The 18,585-nt window shown below is 44.5% G+C and overlaps 2 protein-coding genes across 2 annotated transcripts; both read right to left on the minus strand.

Moving 5' to 3' along the window:
* Positions 1–1,293: 1,293 nt before the first annotated feature.
* RBMX2 (RNA binding motif protein X-linked 2) lies at positions 1,294–7,469 on the minus strand. Its single transcript, XM_020804713.3, has 6 exons — positions 7,308–7,469; positions 6,474–6,589; positions 6,312–6,363; positions 4,982–5,111; positions 2,767–2,947; positions 1,294–2,018 (listed from the first exon to the last, which is right to left on the minus strand). Exons 1-6 carry the CDS (start codon positions 7,340–7,342, stop codon positions 1,603–1,605), a joined length of 930 nt encoding a protein of 309 aa, XP_020660372.3. The 5' UTR covers positions 7,343–7,469; the 3' UTR covers positions 1,294–1,602.
* A 4,100-nt stretch (positions 7,470–11,569) lies between these two features.
* Positions 11,570–17,832, minus strand: RAB33A (RAB33A, member RAS oncogene family). The gene is made up of 2 exons (XM_020804682.3): positions 17,352–17,832; positions 11,570–12,171 (listed from the first exon to the last, which is right to left on the minus strand). The coding sequence occupies exons 1-2, from the start codon at positions 17,544–17,546 to the stop codon at positions 11,716–11,718; spliced, it is 651 nt and encodes a 216-aa protein (XP_020660341.1). The 5' UTR covers positions 17,547–17,832; the 3' UTR covers positions 11,570–11,715.
* Positions 17,833–18,585: the final 753 nt, after the last annotated feature.

An 18,585-nucleotide genomic window follows, 5' to 3' on the forward strand; every position in this document is an offset into this window, starting at 1 on the left:
GGGAGTTGACAGGATGGCACATCGTTATTGTCTGTTACCTGACGTAGTTGACAGGGTGATGGGAGGAGGGCTCAGGAAATCTAGGCTCAAATTCACCCATGGTAACTCATAGGGTGTGTGCATGGATCTGATAAAACCACTCCTTAAGCATCTCACTTATCTTGAAAGCCCCCCTTAGGCTTGTTCTAAGAGTTCAAACAAGAGAGGGCTTAGCACACAGGTGCAGCTATCCAGATTGCAACACCTCCATATTCACCCCTGGCTATACTGGCTAGGTCTGATGGGAGCTGCATCCCAATGGTATCTGGAGGAACAGCCCTTCATTAGAATGGAAGACGGGTCACTTGCTAAATGCCTGTTGTCATAGACAGCTGTCCTATAAGAAACGTGGTATGAGCTGTGCAGTTGGGGGTAATAAACTGGAGTGGGATGGCATTTAAATGGTCTTAGCCACATTTTAAGCCAGACTTCTAGTGTGATGCAGGAGGTTAGGCGCTAGAAAGACAGGCCATGGGTTTCGTAATGTTTCTTGCCACACAGGCCTTTTGTTGGCACTGAGCTTTTCTGTGCCCATAAAACCCTGGCTACTTCCATTCCCCAAATAATCAGCCTGTGCTTTAATACATGACTATCAATAAAATCCAAGTCTTATGTTGGTGGAAGTGGGGTTTTTGTACATGATTGGCCACAGCTATTTCAATAACCCTTCTGATTAGCACAACAATGATAAATATAATTAATATAGCTTAGTGGTTTTTAGTATCTGGCTGAGGAGCCACATGATAGGGGCTTGAGTCCCCACTGTCCTGCCCTGACAAGGGCTGGACTTGATCATCCATAATGTGAATAATATTTTAAGTAGGGCCCTTTACCCCCTCTGTAGTTCTAAGATTACTATTATTCTAATATTACATCTAAATAGCATGATAATTTGTTCCTGCTTTTGCTTGGAGCGAGGCTTGTCCTCCAAAAAACTGGTTTCCAAAACAGGAAATATCCAGCAGAAGGAGCTTTACAATACTGGGTAGGGAAACCATACAGAACGTAGGTATATACAAAAACTTCACGTTAAGTAGGCAACACTCCTCTAGCCATTACCCCAGGAGGTGGTGGTTCGGGTTGTTCTGCCATTTTTCCAAGTTCTGAAATGCATGTCACTTTTGACCTAGGCTCTGGTGTTTACATTGCTTGAATCAACAAGTAGTATCCAAACACACACACACACAAAACCATGCATCAGGCATGTGAGCGTTGCGTACAGTGGCCTCTCTGGGAGTAAACTCATGCATGTAATGACACTTCAAATTAGATTTATTGTCTCTAGCCTTGAAGGCAAGCATTCATCTATAAGCGCTCTTTTCTGTTAAAAAAACCTCCCGACAAGATGAAAGCAGGCTTTCAGCACCTTAATACTTGGCTCTGCTCCTTCCGCTCCTCTTTCCAGAAGACCAACCATGTGCTCCTGCCTCCCAAGATTCCAGGTGGGTCTGCTGGGGCACCTCCTTCACTTCCCCCCCCCGCCAATGTTGGGGGTCTGGCAATTAAGGCCACCATGTTCTTTGTGTCTGTTTTCATTTATAAGGGTGGAACAGGCCAGGCGGCTTAGTAGCGGCTGGAGGACTTCTTCTCCCAGGAAGGCTTGTCTCTCGTCTCCCTCTGGTCCCGTGACTTTCTGCTTTCAGCTTCGTGGATCCTCTCTTTAGAAGAATCTGCCTTCTTGTGCTTCTCCTCGCTGCGTGATGTTCTTAGTTCTTGCCTTGCCCTCTCTGGACCCCCTTCTCGAAACCTCTCCGTCACATGCGCATGCTTGGGCTCGGGGTCTTGGTGCCTCCAGCTTGCATGTTTGTGCCCAGATGTGCTGCTCCAGGCTGTCTGACTTGCGCTCGCATACCGCTCATAGCCTGGGTCATCCTTTTCTACTTTGATCTTGGTTTTAGAAGGTGGTGCCTCTGTAAGTGGTTCAACTTTTATGCATTTCTGATGCTCTCTCTTTTCTTTCTTTTTCTTCTTACGTTTCTCTTTAAATAAATCAAAAACAGAGAGATCAGTTGCAACTCTATAAATCCCTTCATTATCTCTGATCTTTAATGACTAGCTAATGGTTGTATTCCGCAGTCTTTCAGCTGACCACAAGACTCTTCTTCCTAGCATGATATTTACTTTTTTAGTTACATGGACGCAATCTTAATCCAATAAGTTTTTCAAACATTATTTTATCTCCCCCTTATTTATTGAGCAGATACTATTGCTTTTTTTTGCCTACGAAAATATTTCTTCCACTTCCTCAAATAACTGGAAATAACAATTTATATCCCACCCAGAGTGGTCGACCAGACCAGATGGGCGGGATATAAATCAAATAAATAAATAAATAAATAAATAAATAAATAAAATAAAACAAATTAGCAAACTGCAAAGAATAACTGCTCATCTATTTCACTTTATATTGAAGTCAGTTTTAATATAATGTTTAAAAAATTAAAAAGCCTGATTTTTCTTCTCTCTACTTCCTTCACCCACACAATCCCCAAGCACTTTGATTAATCCAGATCCAAACCTGTCATAGGATAGCTACTTTACAGCCGATACTAATGAAGTAAAAAGTTCCAAAAACCAAGAATAACAGAAAAAGTGATATGACTCCAGACTTTCCCGGATGGTTTACCACTGTCTTGCACCATTCCTCTCTAGGAAACAGGAGGTCACTGCTAAACCTGGACTCTTCTAATAGGCTTAAAAGGTGACAAACAGAATTAATGGTCTCACCCTTTTTATGCTTCTTCACCTCCACCTCATTATCTTCAGAAGATTCAGATGAACTTGGAGGAGGAGTTTTCGAACCACATCCTTTTTCCCGGAGTGTTTTTGTAACTTCATCAATGTCCTCAGAGTCTTTTGGTGGGCGATAGTTAGCTACATGGTCCACACGGATAGTCCTTCCCTTTATCTGTAGAAGCAGAAGCATTGCAGTTATGGAACAAACATGTTTTATAACTCTCAACCTTCCTCTCTCCATTCTTTGGTGCTATACAGAAGGGAAACTCAAACAGCAAAGTAGGAGTCTATCTTGAAAGACATTAAGAAGCCAGAGAAAATAGTTTGATAAATCCTTTTGAGTGCTATTGAAAAACAATTTCAGCAGCTATAAGCTGAGAAACTGAGGTTTAAAATCACTGGGGAGGCAGAATTTCCTTACTTGTGACTCCACAAAAATGGAATATTTATTTATTTATTTATTTATTTACAATATTTTTAGCCGCACCATTGCCAGTGGCTTCTGGGCGGCGTACAACATTAAAACCTAAAAACATTAAAAACATTTTAAGAAACAGTATAAAATACCATATATTAAAATATTTCTTAAAACTATACTTCCTGTGTTCGTTCTAAAACATAAAAATAATCCTGCAGAATTTATGAAGGCAGCAGCTACCACAGCAATTACAGGAAGCCACTAACCTGAAGATCACTTGGTGATTTCTGCTTTAAACAACTTTACTGATGAGGTTTTGCCCCTAAAATATTGGGCGTGGGGCAAGGGCTGCTAATACAAATATAGAAATCTTCCAAAGTATGTTCCTATTTTTAGCCTCACAATAGGTATTCTTCTGCTTTCTTCAAAAGCCAACCTGGTCTATCTTCAGTTGCAGCCAGAATGGGCTTAATCTACTTGAAACACTGGTGAAGAGACAATAGAGGACACTTCCCTTAATAAAGACTGCCTAGCTGGAACACCTAAGAGTTGATGGCAGGGCACAAAAATGCTTAAAAACTCAGAAGAGCTATGATCTAGGAGTTGCACATTTTCTGGCAACTGACTGAGAAAACAAGATTTTTGATCATGAGACTTGGGTTTATACCACAGTTAGTAAACTACAGTATATACAATTTTCTTGGTGGTGTTCCATGATTAAATATCATAATATGAAAGCTTGTGTTCTATCATTGAATTTCCCCCAGGTACAGAGTTTTTAAATGAACATTTCAGGTCATACATACATTTTGAAAGAAAATATCTTCATATCCCACAGGAAGTGAAAAACTTCCCTTTGGGGTGTACTCAAGCAGTAAGTAACCCATTAACAACTATTCTCTTGTAGTTTATTTATTGTCTGATCATAGATAAAAACAATCTTATTGCTGTTGGGTTTTATTTTAGTGTGCTATAAACTGCTCAGAAAAGTGTGTTCCACTAAGGGAGCGGTATATACATTAAATAAATAAATAAAATAATATTCTGACTACTGTATGTGAATACTAGAATAAGATTTCTGTTGCACATCCTGCCACAATTATAGATTTTAAAAAATCACAGGCTATTATAGTACTAGTTCTGTATTATTTTAGAGGTGACAGCGCAGTTGATAGAAAACTGACTACTCTGATCAAAATCTATAGATGTTTCTATTTCATTTTACTTATATCAAACCATTGTTTTAGATGTTTAATGGATGTACTAATTTTTACTTCTGTGTTTACATCCAACAAATTAAGCCCCTCTTTTACAGATTTTGTAGCTATGGGAAGGCCCATGACCACGTACAATACTGTTTTCTCAACCCATTGCATTTGTTTTGATTCCGACTAAAGAGTCTCTTCTGCTGGCAGGGCCATTTTAATGTGCAGATCTGATATGTTTTATCAGCTTTCTGCTTCTTAGTTTCAATGACATATTGCAGGGTTTCTACTTCTGAATTACAGTATATCTTATTGTTTTAACTGTATTTGTACATTCTCCTGTTATCCATTAGGATGAAGGGGTTTAATTATGTGTTAAATAAACAGGCATTTAAAACTGATGTTCCTTTTCTGCCCCAACTCTAAGAGTTTTCCTAGAAACTCAATTGCTGTATCTGTCAACACACTTTAGGGTCCCTACACTTCATTTTCAGCAAGAAGGCATACACCATCCCATCCTGAGTAGCCAAACAAAGCAAAGAGAGTGCCCAGATCTCTGTATGCTACCAGTTATTACACTGACCTTTATCCCATTGAAATTATCAACTGCAAGAATGGTGCTTCGCTGGTCTTCATAGCAAATGAAGGAAAAACCTTTGGATTTACCAGTCTTCTTGTCACGGACCAGGTTTATATTCACAATTTCCCCGTATCTGAAGGGGGGCGAGACATTACGAGAGTTTTGCTTTCTTGCTTGAAAAATGTTTAAAGCCAAGAAGGACACAGTTAAAGCAGGGATGTATCAAGAAAATGCAAGTGCGGAAGTATATGATTTTAAACCATGCAAATGTAAGACAGGGAGATACATTATGTAAAAAGGGAACAATCCATTCCCTAGATTGGGAATTTAAAAGATGCTACCTTTTTGGTCTCCAATTCCCAGACTTCCCCAGCCAGCACAGGTCCTGCACCGAGAACCACATTCAACCCATGGACTGCAATGTGCGAACCACAGGTTTTAGATTCAGAAACATACCCTGTTCAATTAAGATTGCAAATGAAACCACAATAGAAGCTTTCAGGATGCTTTCCTCATTCTTAAGTTTCATAACATAAACTGCTTTGAGAATTTATGAGAAAACAAATATCTCTCTATACACACTGAGACTTATTCAAAATCATATATAAATGCATTATTTTTAAAAAACAAAAACAAAAAAGATCAGAGCTATTGTCACATATTGGGAAGGAACACCAGATAATTATGTCAGTCTAAACTAAAAGTACAGTGGGGTCTTGACTTGAGAACTTAATCCGTATTGGAAGGCGGTTCTCAAGTCAAAAAGTCTGTAGGTCAATCCCGTAACAGGCCGTTTTTGTTCCATTTTGGTTTTTTTCTGGTCTGTAAGTCAATTCTCAGGCTGCAAGTCAAACCTAAATTTTGCAGCCAGAGAAGTCTGTAACTCAAAAAGTCTGTAAGTCAAGCCGTCTGTAAGTCAAGGGTCCACTGTAATCTCTCAGTGGTGATCTATAGGGAATATGTATGAGCAACTTAGATAGTGACCATTCTGTGTCTGTGGAATTCTCTTCTTTAAGAAGTTGTGCAAAGCCTAAACACGGATGCCTTCCATTTAGGGTATATAGATACTTCAAACATAGAATCCAAATGTGTGTGTATAAATATATATAAGTCTATATAAGCCTATCTTGTTTAACTCACTGGATGTTATCTCTGAACAGACACATACAGAATCACATTAGGAATGTTTTTAAGTTCTTTTGCAGTAAACATGTTTTTTAAATCTTTTGTTTTCTGCTTTAGAATTTAATTTTAACTGAAAAGAAGCACTAAAAAAAACTTAAATAAGAACCCCCCCCAACTTTTCTACTTACATCTTAATTTTTCTACTTACTGTGAAAATACACAGATAATGTCACCCTCCGTCAGCTCATAGGGCAGGCCTCCTGGGGGGAAAAGAGGAGTTAGTAAGTGCTTGTGTGTGTTTTTAAGGGAAAGATAATTAAGTCACATACTACCATAGGCATTCAAGGCTGTCCCCACGCTGGACACCCACCCACAAATATCCAGGCGCTATCACTGTACTCTGCATGCCAAGAGACTTTATCCTGGACACCCAGCTGTGCCTCACGTTCATTCAGTTCGTTGATAAGCTTCACCTTGGTCAGTGGGCTAGGAAAGAAGAAAAAGAAACAAACCATTAGTTTCAGTAAAGTCTAATATTGGGGGGAGGGACTCAATATTTACTATTTCTTTGACCCAGGCTTCTTCCATGGGGTATATACCGTCCTACTCTCCCCTTCAACAATGCTAACAATACTGTGGGTAGGCTAGGATAGTAACTGGCTCAGGGTCACCTAGTGAATGTCTTCACTAATTGGGGATTTGAATTTGGGCTGCCACATTCCTAATCTGAGGCTACCTCAACCATTAGACCACTGGTTCTTAACCTTGGGTTACTCAGGAGTTTTGGACTGCAACTCCCAGAAGCTTTCACCACCAGCTGTCCTGACTGGGGTTTCTGGGAGTTGCAGTTCAAAAGCATCCGAGTAACAAAGGTTAAGAACCACTGCATTAGACCACGCTATACCACTCTAGTCTATATCTAAATCATACCCTCTGTCCTAGAAATCCGGAACTCTAACCCTTAGGATGCGAAAGTTGACTGCGGTCCTTGCATTTCGGTCAAGGCACTCTGCATTAGCTCAGAAACAGTCTTCCGCAGTATTCCACTTGTTGGAGGCTAAACTATGGCTGAAAAATATGAATCCAAGGGCTGGGCGTTGATTCAGTAGCAATTCCTGTTCCAACTCCAGCGACCCTACCTACATAGTCACCTCTCCCCCATCCAAGCCAGACCCACAACCATCCATCACCCCATCCCACCTACTTCATCTTGAGACCTTCGTTTATCAATAGGCGCATGCGCCTGAGTCCCAGCAGGCTGCGCAAGCGTAGTCCCCGTCTTCCTCGCACGGATAAGCCACGCCTCCTACGAGACTAACCAATCCGAGCCGGGTTCCCTCCCCACACGGCCGTTCGTCCGCTTTCCACGCTCTCGGTGCTCGAGCCATAGAGACAAAAACAATTAGAGTGATACAAAGGGTGAGGTTCGAGCCCAAGGTGAAAAGCAAATTCTGTCATGATGATTGTTTGTGGTTGCCCAAAATTCTGTAGCCGTCCGGTCACTTCCCTGAGTGGCTCCTGTGCTTTGGGTCTCCAGTTTTTAGTTCTGAATTTAGGAAATACTGTATACTTGCATACAGTTAAATTTTAAAAATACCGGTCTGTCTATTTAAATATAGTTGCATACATTTAATGTGAATTTCGTTGTATGGTATACTGTGTATATACTTACAATGACAATAAATTATATTATTATTAATAATCTCAACTATTATAATATAGTTGCATCCATTTAATAATCTCAACTATTATAAACGCATTTAATACATTTAAATATAATATTTTAAAATGCACCTTGATGGTGCAGCGGGGGAACCAAATGAACATCCTACAGGCTAAGATTTATTTCAGTGTGAGCTGCAAAAGTTTGCCTTTTTTTTTTCTTTTATTTTGCCAACACGTTCAGACAAACCAACATGGCTATTTCATTGGAAATACCGAAAGACTAACAAGTTTTACCTTTCCACGGATCGCAGCCCATTCACCATGCTCCTGGACTGTTGCTTCAGCTGGATAGGAAATAAATAAGCAGGTGTGTGTGCTTTGTACACATTCCAAAAACGAGGCTTGGTGATATTTTATTAAACCACTAAAATCTTAACAAGTAGTACACAATATGGTTTGGTGTATGAAATGATGGACTGGGACTCAGAGGACACGAGTTCCAATCCCCACTCAGGTGTGGAAACTCACTGTAGGAGTGGAACCAGTAAAACTACTCCTTAAAATATACCTTGTGTCTTATAAATTCACAAGAAATCAGGACAAGGCTGCATGATCCTCAGAACAATACAAATGCAGGAATAGGTGATACCTTTATTGAAAGATTAAGAAAATAAAACAATAGAGTGGGCCTTGATGATCATCCACCTTCCTCACACTCTGCTCCAAGTTCTCCTGGGTAGCTCCAAAATAATATGTTTAAAACACTACTGTATTTGTATTGCTAGCGGCTTGACGGCACATAACACACACAACATCTTTACATGCCAGCTAGTGTTCAAGTCCTGTGTAGGACTCTTAATTAGGTTGGGCACAGCAGAGCTTAAGGGATGGGAGAAGAAACAGAAAAATCTCAGAAGAGTTTAATTCTCTCGAGTTCTTTCAAATGTGTCCAAACACATCCTGATGCTTTTGATGTCACATTTTGTTATAAAGGGTCCACACTGACCTGTGCTTTTCCTTTCCCTTCAGACTTTTTTGGGGTGACACAAAAATAGTTGCTTCATTCCAGATGCTGCCGAGTTTTAACTTAAGCCCCAAAATCTCCTGGGGCCTTCTTTATTTTCCTTTGCCAACACCCAATATTTATTGATTGATTGATTGATTGATTGATTGTTTGATTGATTTGATTTGATTTGATTTATACCCCACCCATCTGGCCTAAAAGACCGCTCTAGTACAGGAGCCAGGTCTGGCCAGGTCTTGACCAGGTAATTAAGGTCTGTTAACTTTACACAAGACCTGATGTTTCTTTAGTCATATAGACCAATGCAGCTGCCTAGAATTTTTGACTCTTTTTTTTATGGCAGAGGGCTGACTTTGGGAATGATATAATGAACACCCTCACTTCCAATATACCACTTAGCATGCCTGTATATAGTGAGTGACTGTCCAGAATTCTATGCTGCAACATGAAAAGAATAAAAGTGGCTTTCTGGGATTCTTCGATTGTGACAGATCTGGAACAGCAGGAAAAAAGAGAGCACATTTAGACAGCATGCCCTGGCTGCCACCACACTGAATTGCATGCTGTCAAGTCAATTATGTCTAATGGAGACCCTTTCCATTTTTTTTTTAAAGGTAGTGGATATTCAGAAATGCTTTCCACTCCCTTCTGCTGGGGACAACTTAGGACTGTGAAAGTTGCCCAAAGCTACACAGGTTGGTTCTTCTCCAGGGAGGCCCAGTGGAGGAATCAAACTCCTCGCGTCTGGCTCTGTAGCCAGGTGACACACTGAGCTGTCCAGCCAGTTCTCACTATACTGTACTTACTGGCTGTTAAAAACTCCCAAGCTCACCCTGCAATAGTAAGGGAAATTATTCTATTTCAATTAAAAAAAAAACATTTGTAGTTACATCAGAGAAGGATACAATTACAGTACATAGATCACCAGACCTAGACCTTAATTTCCTTTCTCTCGACTCCCAAGAACTCCCCCTTAAACACATCAATCAATTTCCATCTGATTTTTGAAACTAAGGAGGGTTCACCCTGGTCAGTTCTTGGATAGCAACCAAGGGCCTTTAGACTGAATGGTCTTATTGAATAGTCCTTTTAATGATGATACACATTATTGCAGTTGCACTGAACCAACAGGCGCAGGACTACATTTTAACCTAATGCAGTGTCTTTGTTCACCATAACTACATGGATAAAGTGTGCTTTGTTTCTTTTTAACTGATTCCATTGCTTGAAAAAAAAAGTACTTATTTGACCTGTGAGCTCAGAACATAGGCAGCATATTAACACGCCACCGGGCATGTTAACTGGGAGATTCTGGGAAATGTAGTCCAAAAAACAACTATTCCAAGTTCACCTTTTGTCCCAATGATAAACATGTTTGCTTGGGAATAAGCATATTTTGTAACAGAAAATGATGTATTTTTAAAAGTGAAAAGAAATAAAAAGAGCAACTCAAATCCACTTGCTGAGCCAGCTATCACCAGGTTGGATCCTGGCATGCTCATAGCAGCCCAATTTTTGATGACGGTCAGCCCAGGTTTGCTTCCATCACCTGCCATTCTTCCAGTAGCCTTTTGGGGTCCTGGGTATTGATCCTGAAGTCCAGCTCTAGCCGCACCCCTACTTTTCCCTATTGCAGTTGGTGGTTGGAGCTAAAGCTTGTAGGGAAACCTTGGGGCTTCTCAGATATTTTAGACTTCAACTCCCATCAGCCTAATCAGCATAGCCAATTATCAGGAATCTTGGCAGTTGTAATTCAAAACCTCTGGATGTTAAAATGTTCAGGGAGGCTGGAGAAGAGGTTGTATAAATGCCTTTGGTGCTTAATCTTTGGACTTCACAGCTTTATCTACACACCCTCTGACTCTCCAAACAACCCTGCTCCCTATTTGGCTCATTTCAAAATGTTGAAGATAAATCATTGAATTGCAGAACTGGAGGGAATGCCAAAGGTCATACAGTTCAGCCCCTGCCGTGGGGAGATTTTTAGATCCCTGAAATCCAGAACCACAACTGAATGGCAGATACAGTGGTGCCTTGCTTAACAACGATAATCCGTTCCAGGAAAATCGCTGTTAAGCAAAAACGTCGTAAAGCGAAAATAAAAAGCCCATTGAAACGCATTGAAAACCGTTCAATGCCTTCCAACGGGCTAAAAACTCACCGTCCAGCGAAGATCCTCCATACGGCGGCCATTTTCGGTCCCTGTATAGCAAGGAATCCGTCCCTAAACACAGCGGGGAGCCATTTTAATTACCCAGCGGCCATTTTGAAACCACCAATCAGCTGTTAAAAAAACATCGTTTTGCGAAGAATTGGTTCCCAAAGCAGGGAACCGATCATTGCAAAGCGAAAAAACCCTATTTAGACCATTGTTTTGCAACCACGAAAGCGCTCACAAAAACGTCATTGTGAAGCGGATTCATCGTAATGCAGGGTAATTGTAAAGCGGCGCACCACTGTACATCTGATCTGAAAAAAAAAGTGTTGGCTGCAAATGGAGGGTGACCAAGATGGACAGTAGGAAGGAGCCACCTACTCTGTCTCAATCTCTCAATTCCATCCCCTGCCCTTTATAGATTTATGATGATGCTTTTCCTTTTTTTTAAAAGGCCTGGTGGATAACAAGACTGCTCAATGGACCTTATTCTACAACACACACAGCACTGGAATTAATTTTGGCAGGGAGCAGTTGTAGAACATCAAATAGAGACACTGTTTGTGGCCAGGGTTTTTGTTTAGATGACCCACCTTCAGAGAGGAAGCGACACCCAAACCACTCACCAGTGATACAAATTTTATTATTAATTAAACATTAAGTTAGAATGAGACAAGCAGGTCTGGATTCAGTTTATTGAGGCACCAAAACCACCAGCTGCCACTCCTGTGCCATATGAAATGGCCAGGAAGGGCAAAATGCCTCAGTTCAACAAGGGCAGGGGTTTTTGTGGCCCGCCTCGGGCGTCAGCTGCGTTTTCTGCCCCCTCCCTTGCTGCCTCTCCATGTCCCGATAGAGCAGAGATTTCTGGGCCTTCAGCCGGCAAGCCAGACACATGAAAATAGATTCCACGTTTTGGCTCTCTTTAGGGTCCTTGGCCGAGGTTTCAAACAAAAGCATGTTGTGAGCGTCAGCGAACTTCAGGGCCATGCTGGATGGCACCTGGATCTGGTCCCTCAAGTCACACTTGTTCCCCACGAGCACCTTCGGGACGAGGGAGGGAACTGCGTGGCCGTTGCACTCCTCAATCCAGGTCTTGAGGTTGAGGAAGGACGCCATCTTGGTGACATCATAGACGAAGACAACGGCGTGCACGTTGCGGTAGTAGTGCTCCACCATGCTCTTCCGGAACCTCTCCTGGCCCGCTGTGTCCCACACCTGCACCTGTGGTAGAAGAGCAGAATTCCTGAACAGCTGGCAAACCAGGCAGAGAATGTATCGATGATTATTATACTTCTACAAGGACCATTCTGGGATTTGGAACACCCTTGGGATGTGATTTCTAATACAGTGGTGTCTCGCAAGGCAAATGTAATTTGTTCCGTGAGAAGCGCTGTCTTGTGAAAAAAACATCTTGCGAAAAGTGGCTTCCCATAGGAATGCATTGCAATGCATTCCTATGGGAACCTCGCAAGACGAATGAATTTTTTTCGGCTTGCGAGGCATCGGTCTCGAAAGAAAAAGTCTTGCGAAGCAAGGCCATAGAAGAAGCCGTCTTGCGAGGCACCATAGCGATGGCAAAAACCGATCGTCTTGCGGGTTTTTCATCCTGCGAGGCGTTCGTCTTGCGAGGCACCACTGTATAATCCTCCTGTACTAGTGAATTCTTAGCTATGGGTTTATTCCAGTTGTTCCTCTTTGACTGCAATTCCCAGAAGTCTTCACCACTGGGTGGTGTTTCTGTGACTAGCAGTCTAACAGCACCCGGGTTTCCTAAGGTTGGGAGCCAATGGTTTACTGGAAATAAAAAAGAAAGCAACAAGTCATTCTTTTTGCATTTCTCACAATGCTACTTTGGGAAATTTAAATTTAAAACGGCAAGCTTGCAAAGTCAGCCACCTGGTGCAGAGGAACCACCAAGAATCCTGAACGATGCCAAGCTTGCATTTATATCCTGCTTTTCCTCCCAAGAGCTTAGTGGGTGTTTCTGTTTTGTTGTTTGGTTTGGTGCTGAAGATTCGTCTCCTTCCATTTTTATCCTTGTAGTAACTCTGTTATGGCTGAGAAAGACTGATGCAAAGATACCTAGCTAGATTCGAACCCTCGTCTCTCCATCCCAGGCCTACACTGGTAGCACCAGCACTTTCCAAAACTTCCAGAAGAACAAGGATCTCCAAGCCAGAGTTTGGGGAAAAAATCTCTTTGGGGATTAAATACCCAACACCAGGAGCCAGTATGGCGTGTGGGAAGATTACTCATCCCAAATTCTAGCCTTCATTCAAGCCATGGATCTCACTGCATGAACCTGGGTCCACCACCAACTGTCAACCTGACCTATCCCTCAGGGTTGGTGCGAGGAGCAAGTGGAAAACACAACTTTGTCTCATTGGTAGAAAGACAGACATTTAACTAACAAATAAGCAAATAAAAATCCCCTGGCCAGTTGGCTGGGGAATTCTGGAGTTGTAGTGTAAAAAAGGAGATTTTCTACATTCTACTTATAGCCCCCATTCTTCTTGGTCAGTAAAAATGGATCAGCAAATCAAGCCAGCTCATCCTGACCCTTGTACTCTGGACTAAAGGCCTCAAGGTCATAGGGCCTCCTTTTGTTTTTTAAGGAGATGTACATGTCTGAATGCATGTGTCAGAGAGAGAGAGAGAGAGGGAAGGAGAGAGAGAGAGATAGTGTGTGGTCTGTGGCTACACATTTAACAGGGAGGTGACAGAAGAGACTGTAAACCTTCATACTCTGAAGGGAAGAGCAATTTTAAACTATCCCTTCCAAAAGCAAACCCAAAAATAAACAAATGAAAACCAAAGAAACAGACAAATCAAAATACTGAAAGAAAAAGGGAGGGGGCATTAATAAAAACAACACCTGGGGGAAAAAAACGTCCAAATATTTGCTTCTTGTGCTGGTTGGCTCTCTGGATAGTTTTTGCCAACACAGTGGCACACTCAGTAATGTGATTTCCTCCTCTGCTGACTAAAAGGGTAGGATTCATTCTCTCATTAGGTTTTGAGGGGAACCCTCAGGCCACAACTTTTACATCAGGAAAGTTATAAGAATGGGAAAATGAATGATACCCCTGGCAAAATACTGTGTTTTTATTTATAGCAATGAGATTATTGAGAATTGCAAGGGAAGAACACCTCAAACTGACTTGTATGGAGGTTTGGCAATACTGGGAAATTTAAGCATCTGCAGCCAGGCAGGAAATCCAAGACAATCACTGTGCGAACATTGTAAGAGAGTGTTTTCGTCTCTTGGTTACAGCACTGGAGTGGGACGCTGAGAGATGCAGGTTTCAGTTCCCGCTGAATTATGACATGATGGGTGAACTCACTGTCTATCAGCTTGACCTACCTCACAGAATCATTATGAGCTCACTAGAGAAAGGTGGGAAACAAATAACGAATGAATAACTAAACATATAAGGAGAAATAAGGTGGGGAGGAGCTCATTCATGAGATAGCTTTCAATTGAGTTATCATGAAGCCAAGGTCATCCTAAGACTCTAAAAGGCAGCTTTAAATATAATGGATGACAACCAGGTAACCTACAGGCATTTTGGACTACAAATCCCACAATTCCTCAGCATTGACCATGCTGGCTGGAGAATTCCGGGAATTCTACCCCCCAATGTCACATATTCAAGTTCTTGGCTCTGGAAAGGTTGAAGGTTGTTCATACAATAAGATATGCGTAGTTTGTCTCAGAATGCAGGGTAACACTTGAAACATGAATACAGTGGTGCCTCGCATTACGAGCGCTCCGTTTTACGACAAAATCGCTTTACATTGAAGGTTTTGCTATCGCAAAAGCGATCGCAAAATGATGTTTCCTATGGGGGAATTTTGCTTTGCGATGATTGGTTCCCTGCTTCGGGAACCGATTCTTGCAAAGCAATGTTTTTTGGCCAGCTGATCGGCGGTTTCAAAATGGCCACCGGGAAAAAAATGGCTCCCCCCTACTTTCTGGGACGGATTCCTCGCTGCACAGACAGCGAAAATGGCCGCGCTATGGAGGATCTTCGCTGGACGGTGAGTTTCAAGCCCCTAGGAATGCATTAATCGGGTTTTAATACATTTCTATGGGCTTTTTAATTTCGCATTACAACGTTTTCGTAAGACAGCGATTTTGCTGGAACGAATTAACGTCGTAATGCGAGGCACCACTGTACTGTATAAGCTGCATCGATATGACGATTACTACCCTGGATTTATATTTTTCTTTTCCCCTGGATTCAACCTGAACAGCATCAGAGTTCTTGGCCGATCGGCACAGCAAACACTGAGCAAAGAGGATCAAACTGTCACTTTTCTGCAGGCAAGCCTTCCTCCTCAATATGAAAGAGCAGCCAAAAATGAAAATGTACAGGCCAAATGCCAGTTTTTAAAAAAAAACGAGGCACAAAACCTGCTCAGTCTTTTGCATAACCCCACAGAGGATGCAACAGAAGGATTGTACAATAGTTTCTGGAAAGAGGTAGGATGAGACCACCCCAATCAGTTCACGTTTTGGTCGTCCAATCGACCACACGCCGTCTCCTCACCTTGTCACCCCACCTTCCTCGTTTCTGCGGTGCCTTTGCTGAACAGAATGTGTGACCTTCTCATAAAGGACAGTATCCATCCAGTCAGAATTGTTTGATCGCAGCACGGCAGCAGGCTGTTTGTGCAGCATCACAAATCCGGCCACACAAGTAAGAACTTTCATCGCAAGTGCAATGTTTTCCGATGGCAACGGTGGTGAGGAGGCCGCTGCGAGTCATCAAATGCTGAGTAATCAGAGCTGTCAATGCCAATGCATCCACTGGCCAGCCCTGTTTTTCTTTTCTTTTTTGGTTTCTAATACTCCTGGGAAATCGCAATCAACTCGAACACATTAGGAGCAGTGGGAAGTGGGCACAGGGTAGCAACACCCGGAAGTCTCAACTTCCAGATGTGGTGGAGCCTTAAACACCTCCCGTTTCAGAAATCTCTCTTTGCAGGAAGAGCTTACTGTCCCTGTGGATAGTATGATACAGCAGCCAGTACAGCTTTCATTCATCCATCACCCTCCAGGTGCCTTGAACAACTCACATCATTCCCAGTAGCAATACTACCTAGAGATGATCATAGCTGTTCAAGACCTGGGGGTGCCAGGTAAGGGAGCACCAGAGCAGCCCAGCTTCACGTCTCCATCTTTAGCCATGCTGGTCACACAGACTCTGTCTCGCCCACCTCAGAGAGGAGTTGTTGGGAGAATAAGGGGGGGGATAAAAACACCATGATTTAATTCTGATGCAATGTACACAGCCTTTATATCAATGCTGGCTGAATCACTGTGGTTTAAGTATTTGGTTGTAGTGCCAGAGGCTGGCAGTTCAATTCCCCACTGCTGTGTCTTCAGGGAGAAGAGCCAGCCTGGGTGGCCTTGGGCCAGCTGCACAGTCCCAAGGCTGCCCCTAGAGGAAGGGAAGGGTAAAGCACTTTTGAGTATTCTCTACCTGGAAATCCCCAAAAAGAATTGCTGTGAGTCAGAACTGACTTGACAGGGCATTATTATTATTTGTATCAACACACTAGGTTTCCCTTGGTTGAGATCCTCCACAGATTTGGGAAATGGTCTGGGTGTTGCACCCAAACACAACTCCTTGTTATAAGGCCAGAACGGGCAAGCTGCGGGCCTCCAGATGTTGCTCGGGACAGTCACTCCAAGAAAGCCAGCTTGTACAGGCAATAGCGAGCCATGCTGGTAGCCGCTGCTCAACATCTACAAGGGTCTGTCTCGCTGCTCTTGATCTAAAGGATTTTTTCTGGCACCTGTCAAAAGCAGATGTGGTTCCACATCCTCCCTCTCGAGGAGTCCACCCATTTTAGCTCCGTCCCTTTCTGTTTTCCGCAGCCTTCCTCATTTCAATGGACTCCCCACCTCTTCTCAGACAAAACCAGATAAAGCAGGTTGCACGGCACCCTCAGGTAGGAAGATCAGCCAATTCCAATAGTACAAGGAGTTAATTAACTGAACACAGACTGAGCATCACTAACAGTGAGGACGTGGGGGAAGGTTCTTTCTTTTCAGATCGAGGAATCTAATTTATGGCCATCCAAATTACGACGGCTTGCAACCGTCATCATCCATCAGCTGGCTGGGGCGGATGGGAGCCGGAGTCCTACAACAGCCAGGGGTGGAAAGAACGGGCCTGTCGGAGGCCCCGGCTTGGATGATGGCTGCAGGAGAGCCAATCTCCTCTAAAAGCACGTTATTGGGAAAGAACCCCCCCCCCCTCTGTCCGGGTCTGCGGTCCCCCGTGCGGGGGAGGATGCTCGGCACCAGCCCGGTCCCTCCCGGGGGACAGACGAGGCTCCTTTCTTTCTCTCCCTCCCCCCCCCGCCTCTGGCCTGCCCAGCCCGACTACCTTGATGTGCTCGCCCTCGATCTCCACCGCCTTCTCCCTGAAATCCACGCCGATGGTGGCCTCGGTGCTGGCCGGGAAGGCTCCGCCGCAGAAGCGCACCGTCAGGCAGGTCTTGCCCACGTTGGAGTCGCCGATGACGATGATCTTGAAGATGCGCGTCTGCACCGACTGCTCCAGGGAGGCCTCCAGGTCCATCGCGGGGCCCGCGCGTGCCGAGGCGGGGAAGCGAAAGCCGAGGCGGCGGCGGCGGCGGCGGCGGCTCCGCTGGAACGCCCCGAGACGAGGCGGAGCAGAGCGCACGGGCGCGGCGCGGCCACGAGGCGCTCCCGGAGGAGGCAGGGGCGCAGGAGCTCAGCACCGCCTCGGCCCCGCCGGCAGGATCCACGGGGACGCCGCGGCCCCTTCGCCCGCCCGCCCGCTGCCGCCGCTCCAGCTGCTCCAGCTGCTCGCCGCCGCCGCCGTTGCAGGAGGAAGGCTTCGGCTTCGCCGCCCGGGAGCCGCCCCTCGGGCCGCGGTGCCATTGGCCGACGAGCCGGCAGCCGGGTTCCTGGCGCCGCCCACCGGGGGCGGAGTCCGAGGAAGGACCGACAGCAGCCGCCCGCTCTGCCCTGCCTTTACCTTTGCCTCGCCCGGCGCTCGGCTGTGCCCGCTCGAGGGCGGCGTCGCAGGCAGGCCGGCTCCCCGCCGCGCGACCTCACCCGCCGCGCGGGCGCTCGTCCTGGCTCGGTCGCTGGAAGGGGAGAGGGCAGCGGGCAGGGGCCCCATTTTCGCACCTGGTGAAGGGGGCGCGTATAAGAGCCAGTGGGAGAAAGAAGAAACCGCTCTCGTGCGCGGTATGTACCTCGGGTCGTGAGCTGTTCCAGCAGTGGCAGGTTGGCTGGAGAATCGCTCAGTGATTAGGTCTCTGGCCGCAGAACCAGAGGTTGGGAGGTTCGATTCCCCAGCTGTGCCTCCCGGGAAAAGAGCCAGCCGGTGTGGCCATGGGCCAGCTGCATTGTCCCAGGGTGTATCCGAGAATAAAGGCATGGCAAGGCACTTCTGTGTTGTCTCGACCTCAAAGACCCCAGAAAGGGTCTCCATAAATCAGAATTGGCTTGATGGCACATCATTATAATTGTAACTATCGTGATGATGATTTGCCAGTGTCAGCCCTGCACAAGGGAGTTTCCGTGGATGAATGGGGATTTGAACCCAAGTCTCTTGGGGTCCTAGCCCCACACTCCGTTAAATCACA

This window comes from Pogona vitticeps, chromosome 11, assembly GCF_051106095.1.
Source record: "Pogona vitticeps strain Pit_001003342236 chromosome 11, PviZW2.1, whole genome shotgun sequence".
Taxonomy (NCBI): domain Eukaryota; kingdom Metazoa; phylum Chordata; class Lepidosauria; order Squamata; family Agamidae; genus Pogona; species Pogona vitticeps.